The 17,401-nt window shown below is 36.2% G+C and overlaps 1 protein-coding gene across 1 annotated transcript in view; it reads left to right on the top strand.

Moving 5' to 3' along the window:
* LOC118194055 (growth/differentiation factor 10-like) overlaps positions 1-17,401 on the top strand; it is a 75,224-nt gene that overhangs the window by 44,610 nt on the left and 13,213 nt on the right. The window contains exon 5 of the mRNA XM_035365242.2: positions 14,526-14,740. Coding sequence (XP_035221133.1) covers positions 14,526-14,740 — 215 coding nt within the window. The remainder of the gene's footprint in view (positions 1-14,525; positions 14,741-17,401) is intronic.

Genomic DNA, 17,401 nt, shown 5'->3' with positions numbered 1-17,401 from the left:
CAAGTTAAATACAGTAATGGTGAAAAATTTAACTCTTCCGAAGATTGAAGTCTTGGTAAATAATATCCCGGCCACCGCACTCCTGGATACCGGCGCGCAGTGTTCCTGTGTGGCAGAAGTCTTTTTTAGAAAGTATTTTCGCAAATACAATGCGGATAATACGACTGTATTAGCGGCGCAAGGAGAAGAATGTAAGTGCGTAGGTAAAGTACCTTTATATATCCGTATCAAGGACGAACAAGTAAAGGTGATGTTTTTTATAGTAAAGAATTTGCAAGCACATTTAATCCTAGGAATAGACTTTCTTTCAGACGCACAAGCTACACTGGATTTTAATGAAGCGTCCCTTAGGCTGACAATGAAACCAGTGCGTGTAGAAAAGGTTGAACCGCCAAGGTTAAATCTTGACCACCTGCCTAATGACGAGCAAGATAGAATCCGACAAGTGGTAAGTGAATTTGCTTTCTTATTTAGTGATATTCCAGGATTTACTCAGGTTACTAACATTATTGACACCGGAGATGCATTGCCGGTTCGTCAAAAACCATACCGGTATGATAAGAATAAGGAAGAAATTATAGAATGGCATATTACCGATATGCTACGTAAAAAGATCATAACGCCCATCTCAAGTAGTTATGCTAGCCCGGTGGTTTTATGTAAGAAAAATAATGATTATCCTTTGGAGCATCCAAAAAGGTGGAGATTCGCTATTGATTACCGTAAATTAAATTCCATAACGAAATATCCGGTATATCCGTTACCGATCATAGAAGAAATTTTAAGGAACATAAAATCAACCAAATTTATGACGACTTTAGACTTAACGAATGGTTATTTTCAAATAGGGGTCAGGCCTGAGGACGTGCCTAAGACTGCTTTTATAACCAAGTCTGGCACTTATGCATTTTTGCGTATGCCGTTTGGCCTTTCTGGGGCCCCAGCAACATTTCAGCGATGCATGGACATTGTGTTAAGACCTGTTCTTGGAAAGTCCACATTTATCTATTTAGATGATATCATTATTACTAGTGATAATCTCGACCAACATATACAGGATTTAAGACAGGTGTTTTCTTTATTAAATGAGGCCGGTCTAAAAGTTAATGTCGAAAAGTGCAAATTTGCAGCCCCTGAATTAAAATATTTAGGTTACAAAATATCGCAAAAAGGGATCGAGACAGATGAATCAAAAATAATCGCTGTACAAAAGTATCCGACTCCAAACACGGCAAAGAAGCTCTCTTCTTTTCTAGGACTTTGTTCATATTATAGGTCCTTTATAAAAGATTTTGCGGCTATCGCTGAGCCATTGTTAAAATTAAAAAGGAAAAAGGCAAGATTCTCGTGGACGGCCGAAGCCAATAGTGCTTTCGAAAAATTAAAACAAGCATTAACGCAAGCCCCTGTGTTGAAATTTCCTGAAAAGGATGAAAATTTAGAAATTTCAGCGGATGCTTCGGATTATGCGGTAGGAGCGGTACTTTCGCAAAATCAGCAGCCCGTGGCATTTTTTAGCCGAACTTTAAATCAAACACAAAGAAACTATTCCGCGACCGAGAGAGAGGCACTTGCAGTTCTGTTAGCAGTGCAAAAGTTCCGAGTCTATTTCGGAAAGGCACCGATAACATTATATTCTGATCATGCGGCGGTAACTAGATTGTACTCAGGGAAAAATTTATCCCCAAGGTTAATAAGATGGGCACTCAAGCTGCAAGAATATAATCTGGTAATCAAGCATACCCCCGGAAAGGAAAATATCGTAGCAGATGCCCTATCACGAATTAAATTAGACGAACAGGGTAATACCGTAAAAGTTGCAATGCTGACAGCGTGTACAATAAATTCCCGAGAAACTGTAATAACCGAACTGGCTAAGGATCCTGAGTTTGGAAGTATTTATGAGTATTTGAAGGATCCTGAAAATTTTAGCCACCAAGATATTGTGGCGATAAGAAATAGGGCGGCCCATTACGAACTAATAGATGGTCTTCTATTTTATACAAAAACTACGAATTCCAACAACGAATTTCGACCTGTTATCCCAGCTAGTCTTAGATTAAATATCCTGCAAGAGCTCCATGACAGCCCTTTAGCTTCTCATGCTGGTATTCGAAAAACTATCCAACGCGTACGCGAGGCAGTCTACTTTCCTGAACTGCAAAAGTTAACAAGGGCGTATGTCCAGTCCTGCCCAACATGTCAAGCCGTTAATTATATTAATTTCCGCCCGGCCGGGTTTCTAAATAGTATTAAATCCGAATTTCCAAATGAAATAATCGGCATCGATTTATTGGGCCCTTTCCCAAAAAGTCAGTTAAACAAAAGTCGCTATCTCCTTGTTATGGTTGATCATTTTAGTAAATGGACCGAAATTGTTATATTAAAACGAGCCTCCGCGAAATTAGTTACCGATTCTATTTTAAATAAATATATTTTAAAATACGGGGCGCCCCTAAAAGTTATATCGGATAATGGTCCTCAATTTGTAAGTAATATATTTGAAGACATGTGCAAAAAACTGGGCATACGTCATTTAAAAATGGTCCCGTATCGGCCGCAATCAAATATAGCGGAACGGGTCAACAGAAATATAGTGAAAATTATCCGCAGTTATGTTAAAAATTTTCATAAAAGCTGTAATAACTATGTCAATGAATTTGCTTTCGCCCTTAGGACCGCAAAACATGATACAACGGGAAAAACTCCTGCTGAGTTATTTCTAGGCAGAAAGATTATAACACCGTTAGATAAATTATTTTATATGCAACAAAGAGCCCCAGAATTTAAAATGGGTGATATAGAAAAACTAATTAAGGAGGCAAAGAAGAATACTGAAGTAGCACAGAGAAAACAAAAATTGTATTACGACTTGAAACGACGGGGAGTAACTTATAAAGTAGGGGATGAAGTACTAAAAATTAAGCATTCACTTTCTTCAGCACCAGAAGATAAAACTGCCAAATTTTTTCCACGATTTGAAGGACCATATGTTATAGAAAAAATAACTCACGCTGTTGTAGTGTTAAAGGCCAGAACTGGTGAAATCTGTTCCGCAAATATTGCCCTACTTCGATCGTAATAAAATAAGCCCTACTTCGATCGTAATAAAATGCAAATCTTTTCAGATCTTTTGCAGGATCCGGCACGGCAGACACCGCAGGTACAAGTTCCAGAGGTGGGAAAACGACAAGTACAAGGGCAAGCCAATGAGAGACAGAAGCAAGTGAAAAGAAAATTGCCCCGCGGAAAAATTGAAGGTAAAAAGAAAAAGAAGCCGTTCCACCGTCCAGAAAACAGAGTTCACGAACACCCCCAGAATGAAGAAGGGAGAAGGACGACGTATGTGAAGAGGACCAGGAGAAATGACGGCAACTATAACCCGGCTTTAAAACGGAGGATCGACTCATCCGACAGAACTCTCCGCAGCAAAAGTCGCCGAACTGCGGAAGGGCCATCAGCGGCGGAGGAAAAAGTACAAGAAAAATTTGAACGGCCAACAACGAGGTCCAAGCAGGATCACGACAGAAGTTTCCCGGTTCCACCAAGACCAGCTGCCTTCAAACGGCCAAGACCACAAGCAGAGGACAAAAGGAAGGTGTTCAAGGGTGGCCGTACTGGTGAAAAACGGAAGCTTCCAGAGGAAAGCACTGAAGGGCGAGCCCGTACAAGAAGGAGGATCAACCAAGCTACTATTTGCTATACCTTTAAAGACTGGGCCCAGAAAAGGATGTCCGAATATTACAAAGATAAGTAAAATTTTATGTTATTTGCAAACTTAAGTTAATCTTTCATTCTTACTGCAAGTGGCAGATTTCAAGAAGTTTTAACTCATGCGAGGTCTACCTTTATCGCCAAAAGGGCGAGAAATGAGTTATGACCGATTTTCTTATTATGTTTTTCAATTACTCACGCGTAAAACTAAAGTTGATGTATAATAGCGTTGTGTAAAGACTTAAATATTGTAAAAAGTTATTGTATAAATTTTATTTAAAACATTCTAGCAAGAAAGAAGTTTTAGTCTGAAAGACTTTTTGAAATGTAGTATTATTTCAATGTAGAAAGAATTGGCACTTGCTTTGAAAAGAATAGAAGTTAACAATGTACTACTAATGTATGTTTTCAAATGTGTAAAATTAACGGCAGGTTGATATGTTCTTATATACATGTGAACTGTTATTTTAAATGTTAAGAAATACCGTGATATGGTAAACGTGAAAGTAATGTTAAAAATTTGTTATTCGTGTGACTGTAAAGATTAAATCATGGTGAATATGTGGTAAAGGTTGAATGATGTAGTTAGGCTCTCTGACGCTACACTTTAGAGTTAGCCACTTTTAGAATAGTACCTCAGGGTTTAGAGTTGAAAGTAGGGTGTGTTAAGAGGTCTCGTTATGTTGAATTTTAACACGTTAGTGTTTTGATTGTAGGAGGAAGTGTGGCACACGTAGACAGAAACACATTCGTGTTTGGTGTTCTTTTACAACACATGTCAGAGAGCACGGGGAGAGATAATTAAAATAGTCATGAATGAAATAAGAATGTTAAGAGAAGTATATTCTATATGTTATTTGCAATGTCATTCTGTAACATTTCATTAAACTAGTTTTCCTTCCAGATCTCTGGAAGGAACCAGAATTGAATAAAGCTCCTGTTTAGATGCAGTACAGATGAAAAAAAAAAGATTGTTGTAGATCCTGGGAGCTGCTATTGTAACAAATTTCTTTCTTTTAAATTTTCTAGTTTCTAACGAAGTTATGATTGTAAAAGGTTGGCCTCGCGTTATATTCTAGAGCTAAAAGTTTTTAACAAGGTCGTTTTAGACCTCAGTTTCAAACTAATTAACTCTGGCGGGAAGTATGTAAGGATCTTAAGTTTTACTAACGTATATTTTATTTTAAATCTTTACTATCACTTCTTATTTTCTACTTCCGGCCAGAATTATAAGCGTGAAGGTTTTTATGCAAAGTTTGTCTGGCGAACGCCAAGTATTTAAGTGTGGCCTTTTTGCCAAGCGAAAGAGAGGAAGCAGTGAGTTCAAAGCAGGCCGCTTACCTTAGAAGTTACGCAGTTGCTATTTGCCTTCCAGGCCAGAGGTTTTAATCCTCTTGATAAATTAAACGTATTGTAGTGTTCACAGTCTCTGTGCTACATACGCTTCCTGTTACTATAAGGCCAATCTTACACGTGTATTATTCTAAAGTTAAATTAGAGTTTAGTTTTATTTTGATATCTTTTAAGTTAGACCCCGAGTGGAGGGTCATTGTATTCCGAAGTACGGAAGTCATTGTATATAAAGAAAAATAAAGGGTTTTGTATACCCTTCGTCTGTATCCTGTCTACTTACTACAATTAGTGAACATAGCTTTAGTAAGCTCTCTGTTCCTAGTCAGGTCCTTGTATGTTTCCGAAGAAGGTTAGAAGAAACATTGAACCTGATAACATCATTAAGTACTTCTTTTGTTCTAGCATTTATCATGCAATCTTCCATAAAAATAAGATTTTCTTTATATTCTTACAAAATCTTTCTACTCTTATAGCATATTTAGAAAATATAATTTTCTTGTTATCTGTCTCATCCATTTGTCCAATTTCAATAGAGGTGTACTTGTGATCACTCAATGTTCAAAATCAAAATCTCGATCTTAACTTTAGTGACATCAATACGGGAAGAACTTCAATCAGTCCAACCTTCACCAACGGGTGAAGAAAAACTGAGTTTTGAACCCAAACTATTAAATAAAAATAGATCATTTTAAATTATAAAATCATTATTTAAAATTAGTCTATCATCTAGAGATTGAGGCCCCCCTATATAAAATTCTTTGAGTTAAAATCCCCAAAACAAATAAAATCGGGTACTTTTCCGTTTCGCCGGCGCAAATCTCGCCAAGCAGACTTTATTGGCGACAACATACAGTATACACGTAAAAAATATTAAAAAAATGTTAGTTCTAAGAATTCTTTTTAAAAAAGAAGGCATAAACATTTTAATGTCGCTTAAAATTTTATAAAAAGCCAATAAATAAATGCAACAAATTTGTAAAAAGACATTAAGAATTTACTATGCTTTCATGGTTCAACATCCTGATTCGCCGGTTCATATCACGTGACCCCAAGCGATCTCATCTCACGTAAACTACTCTACAAAAATCTAATGCTCTTAGTAATTATCCACATTAATTTCAAGTTAAATCTTAATTTGGAACACAAGTTTAAATGCAAGAAATATTTCAATTCGTACGAATAGCTTACTCAGAAATTATGTAAAACTGCAGTGCTTTACTTCGCTAATGCATTCTCATTAGAATTGATGAATTTAACCCTTGACTTTACCTTTTCTATATTTTTCGGCTTCGGGTAAGTGCTGTGATTGCATCCTAATTAACTTAATTACCGAAAATTGCCTTAAACATAAAACTGAACTATCTGATAAAAATTATATGTAATGATATGCCAGTATTGAAAGAAACAATCAATCTGATAAGAAAAAGCTGCGACTTGTTTTGAAAATGAGGCGTAAAAGGTTACCAGCGAGAATATTTCGTTTGGCATGGGTTGTACCATTATTGGCGACTTTATCGCTTGCGCCGGCAAAACGGAAAAGTACCTAAAATCGTTTGTATATAACAATAAAACATCTTAAAGTGCATATTCAAATGCTCCACCGTTGAGAAGTGAGCCGCGATAATTCCAAAACTTTTGTTTTCTTCAAATATTGAAATTACCACAATAGTACCCAGGACCACTTTCATACGAAATTCAACTCCTGAATTTATTACAACTATAGCTGCCCTCATTGCCTCAGCATATACCGCTCTCCACCCATTCTTAAGATATGCAATATTTTCACTAATATGATACGGCTCATGTAGCGTTATAATATCCGAAATTCCATTAATGATGTTATCAATAGCAGAGAGCCGGCGTTACAATGATTCACATTTCCATTTGAAAATTTTCATAAGTAAAATAATCCAATAGAATATACTCATTAAATCAGATAAAAATTCTCTGAGCAAAATTTTAAAATTTGTCACAACTAAAAACCATTCTATACAATAAAATTAAAATCGGTATGTGCAAAATTAATTAATCTGTACTTACTCTGGGAGGCAAGGGGCAAATTCTTTTCACAACTAGACTACAGAGTTCCCAAAAATTTAAATCTTCTTATATAATTTTCTCAGATTAATTTCAAACATTATTAAATGCTTACGAATATAATTCTTCAAGGCAAGAAAACCTGCGCTGTAGGAATAAAACACAAAATTCTAAAAATACAGCAAATATAGAACATATATTAGATTAAACTCCCCATCACAGTACATTATATGAAAACATAGGTCTCTAAAAATCCATATCTAAATGTCCTTTAATAAACTTTTTTCCGCGAATTAAAGTTGGACAGTCTTTCGCAGACTTTCACAAACGTATCATGACAATAATCAACCTCACTACCAAATTTTTCATAAGCTTATTTACAATTGATACAATCAATTTTATCACTCTGGCGGTTCTTTTTGTCATATTTCTACCAGTGCACTTTGCACAGGATATATCTTTTTTAGAATGCCCAAATTTAAGACAGTTCATGCATCTGTCGGGCTGAATAAATAAATAACCGAATAGGCCTTCAATTTGAAGACTCTAAAAACTTTTAAAAAGTCAATAAAATGTATGAAATATTTTTAAAAAAATTGTGCAATTTTCGGATCAAAAGTGACGAAGTTTGCCAACGGGCAAAAAGACCTAGATTTTAGCACGCCAAAATTTATCATACTTTCCGCCCGGCCGTACAAAAAGACCTAACTCGGTAGTGCACCAAATGGCTTAATTCACTTTTACCCAAGGAGGTTAGAATAGAAGGAGGGAGGGTTCGCAGTTTCCTCCACTATCGGGGAATGAAACTCCACGGAACAAGCGGCGTCCATGTTTGTTACTTCAAAACATTGCAATACGGTAGTGAAACGTATGTGTTTGTAAGCTGTTCTATGCATGAATTTTCCAGTAAAAATATGTTAAATTTGTAATGAAATGCTTCGCTATTGTTAGTTTTTTGTTTTAAAGTTATAAAGATGATATTTGTAATTTACTAAGTACAGAAAATCATTAAGAAATATTTCGAAATCTAAATGCATGTGCATAACATTAAAGCCTTTACAAATTATGTTTCTGCATAATTTCAAGAATTTGTTTAGGTTTTATTAGCAACTTCTCTGGTATACTTTCCAATTGTTTCTTTAAGAAGTGATATTTCTGATTTATTCGCAATATTATTATAATTTATTAAAGAATCATTTTTACCTGAAATTAATAGCAGATAATTATCTAAAAAAATGGTAACATGTTGCTTTTTTTTTAAATGAAAGTTTTAAATAGATTCTTTTCACAATCAACAACCTTATATCAACAAGAAAATAAATATTAATAAAATGAAACAGATTTATGTGAATTCAATGATTTCAGTTTATGCGCGTTTTATATTTATGAATCTCAAAGAAATTACCTTGAATTAAGCTGAATTACAGAAATATACCTATATAAATTTTTGGATATATCTTTTCACATGTTCAATTGTGTAACGTTTATCGCTATACTGCCCAGAAATTTGTAAGCTTATGCAAAAACATTTAACAACAGAACAGTTTATCTTGATCAAATGCACAAATTATATTCGTAACAGTTCACAAAACTTAAGAATGAATAATAATTAATACATAAAGAAAAGCGTTGCTTTATTTAACACCTTTACAATTCATAAAAATAGTAACAATTGATTTCTTACTTTTCATGAAAATTATAAAACGAATTATCTAAGCGTTCAAATTATACAGCAAGCATATAATCCTAGCATATATCATTGTATGTTAAGGAACGAAGATACCAGCTGTAAGCAAAAACATTAAAATATATTGTATTTAACATGTTTCGATTATTATTAAGTCTTTTTTGTCACATCTGGAAAGAAAACAACATGACATTGTGACATTTTTTTAACATATTTATGAAATTACATAAAAAAAAAAAAAAAAAGAAAATACGAGTGAACAGTAATCCCAGGAATATTTTTCGAAAATCTATTTGTGCATCCATATGCAATATAAGCAGACATGCTTCAAAAAGAAAAGAAAAAAAAATGTTACAATTACAGACTTCCTTGCACAAGTCACAGTGATAACAGTAACATGGCCGCCAAGCTTCACCGTTTGAGTTGAACCTTCCCTCCTTCTATTCTAACCTCCTTGCTTTTACCTATAATACCTCTAATGACAACAAACGGCATCCATTAGGCTTAGCTCCATACTCAAATTTTTGAAAGTCCAAAATTCATTAAATACGAATAATCACACAAAAAATAATACAAATTTGTAAATCGGCACTCAAATGCAATCAGATTATATCACTTTCAGAGCATTTAAAGCATTATTTACTGTAAAGTAAGACTTAAAATATGAGCTTACCAAAATCGCCGCTTCATCAGTCCAGACATGCGCAGCAGAAGTATGGACATGCGCAGCAGCGGTGTTAAAGACTGCCTCAGTCTAGCTATTTCGTAGATAACCGCGTTACTTCAAAGATGTTCTCCTGAACAAGCAGAAATCATTTGACGGTTTAAAAAAAATGTGATCGTCCTCTTATACGGAATGTGGAGTAAGCAGTCGAGTTTGCAGTACTCTCCTTCTTGCTCATTATTTCTGGTAGCTCTTGTTTTTTTTTTCCCCCATCTGATAAATACATTCTAATTTTATCGCATATGCGGTTATTCTTATCTTTCACTTGGGCTAAACTTCCATTTTATTACATTGGAAGTGTTAGCTTCATCCGAAAACATCTTCGGTAGTATAGGTTATCTAATGACTGCAGGACTTTGTTAGAAAAGTTGTGGAACAAAAACTAAATAACATACCAGCAAAAAACTTTGAGAAAAGTAATATTTTATTCTAACCGTGTCTCACAAGATATATATATATTTGAAAATTTTATAACGATGAAAACGTTTTATGTAGTAAAATGATGCTGGAAATGATTATCTATGCAAATAATTGCGATTGTCCAGACGTGGTTTCATTTTATTCTCTGTTGTTATAGCGACCTATCCCTGCTATGATAGCCGTGCATCACTGCCATAACAATGATGCACCACAGCTTGTCATACACGAAGTGGTAGTCCTCAGCGGCTGGTGCGTGCGATGTCTTTTCTGTAGGTAGGTATATTACGGAGACGTCTGGTGTCTAACAGAGGTAAACAGGCATGTATTCCACGCGCTCCTCTAACTACAGCAATAGCTTGGAGCCCCACGAGGCTGCACCAGGAGATTATTAAGGTTGTCAAAGGGAAGTACATGGCCTTACAAAGGCATTAGTAGGATTGTATTACAGACTGGAGAGGCAAGCTGTGGTGTTACAGATGGTAAGTAGTTAAAGTAAAAGTACAATAAGACATACACATTAAATACACATAAAACAAATAATACACAAAGCTCAAAATACATAAGCAGAGAACACATGAAACAGGTACATGCACATAATCACTTAAAGAACAAAAAGACAATTGGAGTACATGAAGTCACATGAAGGCTGGAGCACAAAGTTAGTTTTGGGCAGTTTGGCAGTATATAAATACAGGTAAATTTTGCATGATTAGTTCGTGAATACTCATGTGTGCAGATGAGTGCAGTTAGATTGCGTAAGGCATTGATTATTCTAGCGTCAGGCACTGATATAGCACTTACTAAAAATACTGATTACAGAGGCTGTTCGCACATTTTTTAGACGATTTTGGTGAGCGGTAATACAAAATCGTTTGCTGCAAAAGAAGTAATTGCAATTGTACTATTTTTTAAAAATCAAAATTATCGTCTGTGGCTTGAAAGTTTTGTTTTTATTCAAAATGGCGAATTTAACAAAGCAGTGGTTCGAAGGCTACATTTACGCTCTTTCCGAAGAGAAATATGCATACTCCGTTATCCAAAAACGATGTGAGAGCCATGGTTTTGTGATATCTAAAGCGTCGATAGGTAATATCATCAACAAGAAAGGAAAAAACGTCAAATTGGAGCCTCAGGTGGGACAAAAATTCCAAACAAGTATCCAAGTAAAAACGGACATCTTCGACTATTGCAAAGGTACGTTGTTTAAGTGTTAAAAGAAAATCCCCCTAGTCAAAAGACAGTTGCAAAATCATTAAAATGCTCGGTGTCCACTATAAACAAAATGATAAACGTTGATTTAAATCTCTAGAAAGCGTAAAAACGCAATGCGCACCGTCTTCTTTCAAAGCATATCGCTCAGCTGTTCGGGAAGAATGGGATAAAATACCTCTTCTGCCACTTCAAAAGGCGTTATTATCCTGGAAATTGCGATGTCGAAAGATAGTTCAGAATAAGAGATGTCAAATAGAACATTTAAAACACAAGAATTTTATGTAATTTAGTTTTGTGAATACAATATACATCGTCTAAAAATGTGTGAAGAGCCTCTGTATAATAACACGAGGATGTTGTAGCACTAATTATTGGGCAGTGTCCCAGCAATTAGTGCACCGTGAGGCACACAAACGTTCACTAACACTGCACTAAAAGATGCTTGTTCACATGCTGTTGAAGGGATTACACACATATTATTAAGGAGGTATAACACATCTCACTAAGGAGATGTTATGCACTTGCGAATTATTAGTATTGGACGCTTTAAATTGGTGGGCATGGGAGCTTAAACACATAAAGTTGTTGTGATGAGCAGATATTTTAAAATTCATTGGACTAGTGGTAGAGCTTATCATCAGTACACCAGATGGTGGAGGCCGAAGTCTGGTGACCGAGTCATTTTAGCACGGTTGGCAAAGGTCTGTGCCCAGTGCCGCGATGGTATTAATGATGCTGGAGACTGAATGATGATGTACATTAATGATGCTGGACATTGACTTTTCTGTATTTAGACCAGAGCTTAAATTGTGCCGATCAGTATAAGTATTTCTCAGTTTTTATCATAAAGCGTAATTTCAGCAGGAGAGCTCTAGATCCTTAAATAGGAGGGCTCCATGGGAATCAAAGTTTTTGAAGGAGGGTGAGGTTTTAAGGGGAAAAAAGCCCTATCCACATGCCAAAGGCTTTTTCTCCAGAAAGTGCAATAAATTATAAAACCAAATAAATGTTTCGCTCATGAAGATCATTCTACTCGTGAATGTCCAATGCTAGTGACCTTCCTCCTAAAAGGAAAACCTGCAGTCTTTTTGGAACGTTGTAACCAATACAGTGGAGGGAAATTGTCACTTTACATTTCAGTTCTCCGATTTGGAAGGAATGTTTTTCTGGTGTCATGTGCTACTGCTACAATTATATCAGCAGGGAATGATGGTCAGAAGAAATTAGACTCTATTTTCTTTGTTTTCATACTTACAGATCTCCCTTAAAACTTCCTTCCATACTCTCATATGGTTTCTGGCATTCTGTCTATTCTCATTATTAACTGTTTTATCATTTTTGATCGCTGTGCTGAAAAAAATAATGATATCTGTTTCTGGCATTCCTTCAAATAGTATTTTATACTGTATATTGCAGGCTTAATTTCAGCCAGAGTCCGGCTGAGCTGTTTCTCAGTTTTTAAGCGAAATTTTAACTTTAGCCGGAGCCCAAATAAGATGAGGTTCGGCATTTTATTATTTACCGATTTATCATTAATTTGCCATCTTCGAGTGGAGAACTACGCTATTCAAAATTGGATGGCACTAGGTACTGTCGTTTTTTCGTGAAGAACGTACATAGTAGATACATTCAAATTCCTCATTATTTAACTTCTTAATAATACAGGACGATAATATTTGGTGGCAACAATTTGAAAAGTGATACGTCGTTTATGGTGAAACAACGCAAAATCCCATTTCGAGACTAATAGGCCCTTTTGGGCTAATAATAGTACAAAAAATAAGTTAACGCGAGTCTAATAAACCACTTTCTTTAAATCTTTTGTCGATATTCTTAGCCTAATTGACATTTTTAAGTTATTTTATGAGCAATTATTTGTATTGCGATTATTGTGTGTGCTGTAAATTATAGATAAAAATATAAGTGTCGTCGAAGAAAATTAATCTTTTAAAAGAGGTTGGTGCAAGGAAAAGGTTTGGGAATCCCTGATCCAGCATCCAACCAAACTACTGGGGGAGAAATCAGATTCTGTAAAATTTAGAATATGGGCGGTGAATAAGACCGTTAATTTTCAAAGTATACACATTAATCTTCGGATACTATGATTCGGAAATTTCAATTAAGCACGTGCGAGCAACTTGTTTCACAAGCCTACAATCTGTATTTTGTTTGTTTGTCGCTTATCCCACCCGTTCGACAGTAATATCAGATCAGGTGTCTGATATCAGGATTGGATTGGATTGGATTGGATTAATTAATTATGGCAAAGCACACGAGAGCTATTTGCCTAAAGGGAGGGATGCCTTCGTGGAGGACTTTCTAAGGGAAACTGGCTCGTATACACGTTACACATGGGGAAAACCACGAAAACGCCATGTAGCCAGCCCGTTAGCGGGATTTGAACCTCGGACCGAACTAACAGTGTTCAGCGTCTTTACCGCTCGGCCGCTGGTGGGCCTCTGATATCAGGGAAAGTTCAAGAAATTCATCGTGTCTCAAGGGGTCCAGATTGCGCTTGTCGTTCGCAAGAGCCTAGAGCACTATATAGGTGACAGTACTACTTCGCTGAGTTCTTCCCCCCCTTTTGAAGAAGAGCATCCGGGGGGACGTATCCGAGAGTCTTCCTCCCCTCTTCCCGTACCACCAACCTTTTGAGAGGACTTTCAGCTAACCGCATACTTAGAGTGCCCCTTGCCGCACAGACATTATACATTTACAAACATCCCTGCCTTCTCCAGGATTCGAAACCGGGTCTTTCGATACGGCAGTCAACATTACTAACTACTATCCCAGTTGGGCGGTAGCCTATGATGTAATCACATAAAACAATTTACGTATCAGATAAAGTTTTCTCAGCATTTACAACATGATAATATAATTGTACTTTATGTCAACACTACCACACCTCCATAATTTGTAATCGGTTATGTTTTAAAGAACGTACAGGAACGCTTAGGAAAATAATTGTATCTCTTAAAGTTTTTAAATATTAATTGAAGTTTTAAACTGAAGAGTACAAAAGCAAAGATTTTATCATAAACAATTCAAAACTGTCGTTAAAATTTTATTTAAATGCTCGATCAACGGCTTTCTTAACTGTAAGCATTTATTATAAATTTATAACATCTTTAAATGCGGCTTGAAAGCTGAAGCTGCAAAGGAATTTCTTTGTAATAATAAACTACAAATTAAATTCTTTATGTAATTCTTTGTAATGATTAATTTTCAAATTAAATTTGTTTTAACGAGAAATTAAAGCTCAAAGCTTCTGATATCCATTCCTTAAATACAGCCCTAATATAGATAGAGGGATATTCAAAATCACGTGAGTTTTGTTACAGCGGAATTGAAATCCCATATAATCTTGTTTTGTTCCAGGCTGGTGGAGAATGAATGACTTGAAATCTGGACCAGGCGATGAAGGGGATGAAGAAGATGATGACGACGATGATGAAGATAATGATCAGCTTATTTGTCAGAAAAGAAAAATGATTGTAAGCTTCACGGACATTGGATGGGGTGACTGGATCATATCTCCTAAAACATTCGATGCATCTTACTGCTCTGGAGTGTGTCCTCACCCACTGAAGAAGGTGAGTATAATCACGGCCAACTGGAGGAATTCACGAACGTCACGGTATAATAGGCTGCGTTCAGACGGCGGCGTAAAGGGCATAGAGGCGTAGTCATAAGGGCATAAAATACGGTAATTCCGTTCACACTTGCGAGAACGGAGTGTAAGCCGTGGCCAATGAGAGAAGCTAAATTTGCGCATGCTTGGATGTGTCTACAACTTTCCTGCGCTGTTCTCCTGCTCGATTGATTTCCCGCGTTCGCTCTGCTTGTTTTGTAACAGCGAAATCTTCTGTAAAACGCCGCTTCGTTTTAGCTTCGCTCTGATTGGTCGACGCTTATCCCAAACTCGGCGTAAAGTTGAAAACTTTGAACCCTATGCCATGAACCCTAAACCAGATTTTGTGACTTAGCACAGACTGGTTGTCTTGGCAACAGAGCTCGGCTTTAACTATTTATGCCCTTTACGTCGCCGTCTGAACGAAGCTATACAGTAGTACCTCCTGGACGGTACATCTCCAAACAAGAGACACCCCTATTTAAGGGACAGTTCTGTTGTGTCGGTCCCTTTGAATAGGGACCTTAATGTATTTACCTCTTACTAACGGACACTGTATTTAAGAGGCACCAAAAATCAGTTGCAAAAATGAGACAGAAGTAGAAAAATAAATAAAAGTAGAAATATTCTTTGTTAGTAATCTTTTGAGGTTTCAAAGGTAAATTTATGCTCAGTGAAAGATAGTTTTGTTACAAGGAAACAGTAAAATGGAAAGCTAATTCCTCTATTTTGAAAACTGTTTTTCAATTAGGAAAATGGGAACAATAGCTTGGGAAAATTCAAGTTGGGGTGCAATCAGAAGGATATTTCACATTCATAAATTTCACAACATTAATTTTATTCATAGAATAAAAAATCCAGTTATTCTTGCTGCAGTTCACAGTAGGGGGAAGAAAACAAGTATCTTGGATTACCCTATAGCAAGTTGTAAGGCAGTCCAAGATAGAACCAATTGTTAGGTTAGGTTATTTAATTACGGCAAAGCCTCGAGGGCTATCTGCCTAAGAGGAGGGATCCCTTCGTGGAGGACTTTCTAAGGGAAATTGGCTCGTATAAACGTTACACATGCGGAAAATCACGAAATCACGCATGCAGCCAGCCCGTTCGTGGGATTCGCACCTCGGACCGAACTACCAGTGTTCAGCGACTTACCAGTGTTCACCGCGCTCGGCCGCTGGTGGGCTTAGAACCAATTGAAAAGGGAAATGTGAGATGACTAGGCCACCTGCCAAGAAACAGCAATCTCAGAATATGATACTGTGAAAACTTTCACCATTCTTAGTTCATGCTAGGACAGGGAAGCCAAAGTAGTGCAGTTTTGCACTTGAGTGTTATTTTACATATGTTATTTATCATGACTTTAAAGAGGAAAAGATTAACATTAAAACAAAAAGTTGATTTAATTCATGTAGTAAAATCTGAAAAGCTTAGTTTGAGAGATTTAGGGCAGATATTTGGTATAAGTAAAAACCAAGTAAGCCATGTGCTAAAGGATAGAAAGGAAATAAAATTACAATGGATTACTAATTCAAATGAAGATTCCAAGACTGCAAAATTTGGAAAAACTGAAGCATGTGAAATTGATACATTAGAGTTCAACTGGTTTTATTTTGTAAGACCAAACAATATTCCTGTAAGTGGAATATTATTGCAAGAAAAGGCAAAAGAAGTTGTGGAAAGTCTGGGACTACAGAACTTGGAACCTGGAACTTCAGTGCATTAAATGGTTGGTTAGACAACCTTAAGCAAAGACATGACATAACATCACTTTTAAGATCATTTGTGGTGAAGAGAAATCAATAAATGTGCAGTTTGTAACAGACTAGCTAAAAAGACTAAATGGAATTTGTGAAGTAATGAGGCTATAAACATCCATAGTGCAGCAGAAACGGGATTATTTTATTGAATTTTGTCTAATGAAACGTTGTACTTCAAAGGACAAAAGTGCTCTGGTGGTAAAAGATTCAACGAAAAGTCTCACTCTACCTACTTTATTGAAACACATAAGGAGAGTTGATCACTTGTAATTCGAAAGGCCAAAAACCAAAAGGTTAATCTTCGGATTATGGTAACTTGGCGATTTTTTGGCGAAAATTTGGCGACCAACCCTGCTACAGCAACCTGCTAGTTTTTTTATTTTTTGAGACGCCATTTTGTTTTCACGAAGTAAAGGCATGTGTTTTTTTTTTTTCCTCAAAATTTTTTTCCAACAATCTACTAGCCGAATTACGCTTATGCTAGAACTTTTATGGAACAAAAGTGCTTAATCATGACGAAGATTAGGTGCGAAATTGGGAGAAAGTGCAGAATCGCCCACTGCTTGCCGCGTTTTTAAGAATTGTACATACACGGTATCCATGTACACGTCGACCTATTTTCAATTAAAAAAACATCCCAGAATTGCACAAAAATGGCATTGCGCACACTCTTGACTTTATCCGTGTACACTGCTAAAGTCCTAGCTAGTAACCTTTATCGCCTTACCAAAATATCGCCAAACTACCTGTTACCATAGTCCAAAGATTAGCCAACCAAAATGCCTCAAACACATCAGTCCAAAGGCTTTATCGGTCCATTGGCATCATAGTTTAAAATCATGGATGATGCAAAGCATAATATCGGA

Source organism: Stegodyphus dumicola, chromosome 4, assembly GCF_044657685.1.
Source record: "Stegodyphus dumicola isolate Sdum_Otavi_A_Nest chromosome 4, ASM4465768v1".
Lineage (NCBI taxonomy): Eukaryota > Metazoa > Arthropoda > Arachnida > Araneae > Eresidae > Stegodyphus > Stegodyphus dumicola.
Note: the sequence above shows the minus strand (reverse complement) of the source record. Positions and strands in the feature narration are given on the sequence as shown.